We start from the raw sequence: 6,060 nt of genomic DNA, 5'->3' as shown, positions 1-6,060 counted from the left end.
TCCTGCAACCCTGCGCCTACACCTCTAAGAAATTTACTGAAAGCGAGCAGAGATGGGCAATCTGGGAGAAGAAGGCCTTCGCGATTAGGTGGGCGCTATTAAACTGGCGACACTATCTAGAAGGGAGCAAGGTGCCATTTGAAGTATGGACAGATCCCAAAAATCTAGAAGCACTGAAAACTCCCCGCAAATTGTCCCCAAAGCAAGTGCGGTGGGCACAGTACTTTAACTGCTTCAACTTCACTCTAAAGTACATACCAGGAGGTAAAAACGTCCTAGCTGATGCGCTATCCCGGTTACCCCAATACAAAAGTGAACAGGAGGAGGTTAACGAGGCAATTATCCCCAATCCACAAACTGTCGCTCAACTTACGCCTCGCAGGGTCCCCAATCCTGATGACCCTGGGGTAAAGAAAATAAAACGAGAGCTCCTCACTGATCAATGGTTCAAAGATAATCAAACCTCCCTAACGTGCAGGGATGGCTTGGCTTACAAAGGGGGGAAACTATATTTGCCTGAAGCCCTCCATCTTAATGGTCTCAAACACAGCCATGATGTAAAACAGGCTGGACACTTTGGATATTTGAAAACCCTACACCTCACCCGCCGGCAATTTTGGTGGCTGGGGCTGAAACGGGATGTGGAAAACTATGTAAAAGGTTGTACTGTATGTGCCACATTGAAAAGAATCCCAGGGAAAACCCCCGGGTTACTGCAGCCGGTGGCAGACCCTTCTCAACCCTGTGAAGAAATAGCTATGGACTTTATAGTAGACCTACCTGAAAGTAGAGGAAATACTGTCATCTGGACTGTAATAGACCTGTTCTCGAAGCAGGCTCATTTCATCGCCTGCAAAGGACTCCCATCTGCCCAACGACTGGCCAAATTGTTCCTGAAACATATCTACCGGCTGCATGGCGCCCCTAAGCAAATAATTTCGGACAGGGGGGTGCAGTTCACAGCGAAGTTTTGGAAGAGTTTTCTTAAATTAATTGGATCATCTCAAGGTTTATCATCTGCTTTTCATCCAGCCACCAATGGGGCTGCAGAATCCGCTAACAAAATGGTGGAGCAATATCTTAGATGCTACGTTTCTTACCAACAGACGAACTGGACTGACCTCCTCCCTTTCGTGGAGGTGGCGTACAATAATTCTGTGCACAGCAGCACCGGCTACACGCCTTTCAGAGTGGCCACAGGAAAAGAGTTCAGCCCAATACCTGAATACCCTCAGGTGCCCTCTGCTTCCCAGACACTTGACCAATGGGTGAGGGGGTGTGAAGAAGTTTGGAGAAACACAAAAACTACTTTAAAAAATACTTTTGAAACCTATAAAAAGCAGGCTGATAGAAAGAGGGCTCCCCAAAGAACATTCCAAGTTGGGGAAAAGGTTTATCTGTCAACTAAATATTTACGCCTCAAATTGCCCAGCAAGAAATTGGGACCAAAATTCTTGGGGCCTTTCCCCATAGTAAGGATTATCAATCTGGTCACCGTAGAACTAAAACTCCCTAGACTTTTAGGGAGAATTCACCCAGTCTTCCATTGCAGCTTGTTGAAACCTTATCGGGGCTCCACTTTAAGACCTCCACTAAGAAGGCACCCAGGCCCCTCATAGCTGCGGGACAGACCCACTATGAAGTGAAACGTATTCTTGACTCTAGAATCTTTAAAGGGAAATTGCAGTACCTAGTACAATGGAAGGGATACCTGTTGTCTGAAGCCGCCTGGGTGAAATCCAGCAAGGTGAAAGATGATAGACTCATCAAAAGGTTTCATGCGAAATACCCCAAAAAAACGAAAAATAGCCCCTAACATATGCTTTTGTTTACATTCCAGGATCTGTTTTTTTTAAAGGGGGACTGGATGTCAAAGCTGCTAACATTGGATGTTCTTGCTCTGACAAAATATGCAGAGCTGTGTGGTATTTTTAGAGTTAACTCAGAAGATGCTGGGAGGAGGAAGAATGTATGAGTTGCAAACGGAAGAGAACCTTTGCCCTTAAAACTAATTGGAGAATGTAAATCATGACAGCAAAATAAGGGAGGGAAAATGCTAGCAAAAATAACTGCTCGGGGGGTGGAGATTTCAGATCTTAGCATCCCCTCTTCATGCCGTGCCGACATTTTGTCACATGAATAAAAAGACTTTTTAGGATAAACAATGCCTGGAAGTTCTTTGAAGTGTTTCATTAGTCAGAACCATGACACCAGACTTGCTGTCTCCAGGCAGGTAATTAAGTTTTGGGCGGGAACTGTTACTTTAAACCTATTGGCTGCCGCCTGGAGGCTAACCATATAAATAGCTGTGCAGCAGCTATTTGAGTTGCTTCTGTTCAGAGTTAAATAAACTTGTTGCTGTTTCAACACTCGTCTCGCTTAATGCCTTCAAGAACCGAATACTTAACAGTGGCGACGAAGGTGGGATGTGCTGCTTTATCATAAAGTCTGAAGTCACTAGGGGGTGAGGCCAGCACAGAGCCTGGCAGGAACTATGTTCCCCCCTCCCCTCGGTCTGCCAAGCAAGCCACGCTGGAGACCACCACGCCCTAAGGATCCATCCTAGGGCCTACGCAGAAGCCAGCAGCACAAGGCAACGTGAGCAACAAGAAACGCAAGCAACTCACCATGGCGAAAGTGGGGAAACTCGAAGAGTTCGACGTCAACCACCCAGAGCGATGGGCGTCCTACATTTCCCATGTAGAAAACTACCTCCACGCCAACCAGGTCGCCGAAGATGGACTGAAGGCTGCGACCCTCCTCTGTGTGTGCGGCCCCGCCACCTTCGACATTGCAGAAAACCTGGTCGCCCCGACGCCGCTCGAGTCCGTCACCTACGCAGACTTGAAGAAAAGGCTCTGAGACCATTTTGAGCCACAATTATCTGTGATAGTGTGCAGGCACGCTTTTGAGCAGCGGGAGCAACAACCCGGCAAATCGGCCACAGAATTCATCGCCGCTCTTCGTCAAGTGTCCCGACTCTGCAATTTCACAGATTTGGAGGAGAGACTAAGGGACCGTCTAGTCTGTGGCCTCCAGAATTGAGAGCTCCAACAAAAACATTTCACTAAGGAGACTCTGTCGCTACAGGAGGCCTTGAAGGAGGTCATGGCGGACGAAGCCACCGGAAGGGCTGTTAAAGCGCTGCAGCCCTCCAAAAGCGCGTCAAGCACTGAAGCAGTCCACCACGAGGACGGCGAGCGAATGGAAGACACCGACTCAGACTACGAAGTCAACAAGCTACAGAGGCACCAAGAGAAGGGACCGAGGCCAGCTGACAAGGCAGTTCCGTTCCTTAGGTGCATGGGTTGCGGAGGCCATCAATGCACGGAATGTCATTTCCGTACAGCAATGTGCCGGCCGTGTGGCAAGTCAGGCCACATTGCCGCCATCTGTCGAGGTCGCCAGAGGGACCATCCACAGGAAGACTCAATCAGGAGAGGTACCGGGGCCCCGGGGCAACACTGAGTAGGGTTCTGCGCCAGCCGAAGGAGCGTTCTCCGCACTGGTGCCCATCACCCCCTTAAGCCGAAGCTTCGACTCCAAGTCAAGCTCCATTTAAGATGGAACTAGACACAGGCTCAGCCATGTCCATCATCTCTATAGGAACATTTAGGCACATATGCAGCCGCAGCAATAGATGGGCCAAACTTCGGCCATCTAATTTAATGCTCACCGAATTCCAAAACTCCCGAGTGGTGGTCAAGGGCGAAGCCACACTTCTAGTGAATTTCAGGGGGTTTGCAGGCCCACTTGATGTTGTTGTGGTAGAAGGCCAATGCACAAGCCTCATAGGGCTTGATTGGTTCGACGCATTGGGCATTCAAATAACCGGCATTCACTGGACACAAGCGGTGGATTTGTCTTCAGTCTGCCAAGAATTCTCAGATGTTTTCAGTTCATGCCTAGGGGAGTACAAGGGTCCTCCGATAGCCTTCAAGCTTGATCCTATGGTAACGCCAATACGGATCAAGCCTTGTCGAGTGCCTTTTGCTTTAAAACAAAAAATCGACGCAGAGCTGGACAAGCTGGTCAGTCGGAATATTGCAGCCTGTAGACAGTGGGGAGTGGGAGACCCCCATAGTAATGCCACTAAAGGCCAACGGGGAAGTGCAAATATGCGCTGACTACAAGTGTACTATTAACTGGGCACTTCCGCAGCACGCGTACCCAGTGCCAGTTGTCAGCCATATTTTGGCGTCATTGCAAGGTGGCCGCATGTTCGCCAAATTAGATTTGGCACAGGTCTACCAACAGCTGCCAGTGGACGAGGCCACGGCAGCCGCCCAAACCATCGTCACTCATCGGGGGGCCTTCAAGGTCAAGCGCCTACAGTTTGGGGTGAGTGTAGCCACAGGGATTTTCCAGGGAGTAATGGAGCGAACGCTCAAGGACATTCCAGGGGTCTGCCCATACTTCAATGATGTTCTCATCACCGGAGAAACCGCAGAGGTCCCAGCTGAACGGCTTAGAGCTGTCCTTCAGCAGTTCCGCACAGCGGGACTCAGATTAAAGAAAGAAAAATGCAAGATTGTGGTTGAGTCAATGGAGTTCTTGGGGTTCTGCATTGATGCCAACGGCATCCATCCGGCAGACTCAAAGCTGAAAGCAATTCAGCAGGCCCCAAGCCCGAAGTCCAAGGGAGAGCTTCAGGCCTTTTTGGGCCTTCTTAATTTTTACCATGCCTTCCTTCCAAACAAGGCCGCTGTGGCAGAGCCGTTACACCGGCTCTTGGACAGACAAGCCCAGTGGAAGTGGACCAGCATCCACGAAAGGAGTTTCCAAGCAGTCAAATCACTGCTGTCCTCGAACTCTGTACTCACGCATTTTAATGAAAGGCTGCCAGTCTGCATCGCGTGTGATGCATGTCCGTATGGGGTTGGGGCTGTGTTGAGCCATTTGTCGGCTGATGGGAAACAGTCTCCCATCGCCTACTATTCTAGGACCCTGTCGTCCGCTGAGCGCAACTATGCGCGAATTGATAAGGAGGCTTTGGCAATCGTGGCTGGAGTTAAAAAATTCCACGACTACTTGTACGGTCGCCAGTTCATGGTATTTACAGACCACAAGCCACTCCTAGGGTTGTTCACTACGAACAAACAGACACCCCAGATTCTGTCACCTCAAATGTTGAGGTGGTCTATTTTTCTGTCAGCCTACAACTACAGGCTGGTTCACAAACTGGGCAAAGAAATGGGCCATGCAGACGGCCTTAGCAGGTTGCCCCTACCACATGTAGAGCCAGCTCCAGCTCCAGCTGCACACATCCTGGCTATCCAGGATCTGCCGGAATCTCCCCTTCATGCTGGGGACGTAGCTGCTGAGATGGCAGCTGACAAAATACTGAGTAGTGTATTGAATTGGGTGCACACAGGATGGCTAGACAAATGTCCAGACCCAGAATTTCAGAGCTTTTTCATGCGAAAAGATGAGCTTTCAGCTCATAAAGGGTGCATCCTTTGGGGAAGTAGGGTCATAGTTCCCAGCTCGTTAAGACCCAGAGTGCTTGAGTCTCTGCACGAGGGCCATCCGGGAATAGTCCGGATGAAGGCACTCGCGAGGAGCTACCTTTGGTGGCCTGGGCTAGATAAGGCTATCAAGGCCCAAGTACATGGTTGCATCACGTGTCAACAGTCCAGACCGGAGATGCCACAAGCCCCTGTCCACTGATGAGAGGACACTCACACACCGTGGTCAAGAATCCACATTGACTTTGCCAGGCCCTTTCAGGGGCAGCTGTTTTTAATAGTGGTTGATAGCCATTCAAAATGGTTAGAGGTTGCACCAGTTCCCAATATGACTACTGCCAGGACCATCCAGGAACTGCGCAGAATCTTTGCAACATACGGGCTTCCAGACGTCTTTTTTTTTTTTTAATAAAATTTTTATTGATTTTTATAATTAAACAACAAAGATTATGATGCATTTACGTACATAAACAAAAAAGAAAAAATAATCCAAATCGATACATTTTCAGAGACGCTCGGCAGTCCCCGCCATGCCTCCACCCTCATCCACTTTCCTTTCCTTCCTCCCTCTGACCCCCAACCTCTCCACCTT

At 49.3% G+C, this 6,060-nt stretch overlaps 1 protein-coding gene across 1 annotated transcript in view; it reads left to right on the top strand.

Annotated features, from left to right (window-relative positions):
- Window positions 1-3,587: 3,587 nt before the first annotated feature.
- The window catches only part of LOC107299050 (uncharacterized protein K02A2.6-like), a gene marked incomplete at its 3' end in the record, with an annotated part of 16,623 nt that continues 14,150 nt past the window's right edge, over window positions 3,588-6,060 (top strand). The window contains 2 exon segments of the mRNA XM_015828417.1: window positions 3,588-4,030; window positions 4,032-5,538. Of these exon segments, the coding sequence (XP_015683903.1) occupies window positions 3,588-4,030; window positions 4,032-5,538 (1,950 nt within the window).

This window comes from Protobothrops mucrosquamatus, unplaced genomic scaffold (assembly GCF_001527695.2).
Source record: "Protobothrops mucrosquamatus isolate PMUCROS unplaced genomic scaffold, P.Mucros_1.0 scaffold4486, whole genome shotgun sequence".
Lineage (NCBI taxonomy): Eukaryota > Metazoa > Chordata > Lepidosauria > Squamata > Viperidae > Protobothrops > Protobothrops mucrosquamatus.
The sequence above is the reverse complement of the archived record's forward strand: the minus strand, read 5'-3'. Positions and strand labels throughout refer to the sequence as shown.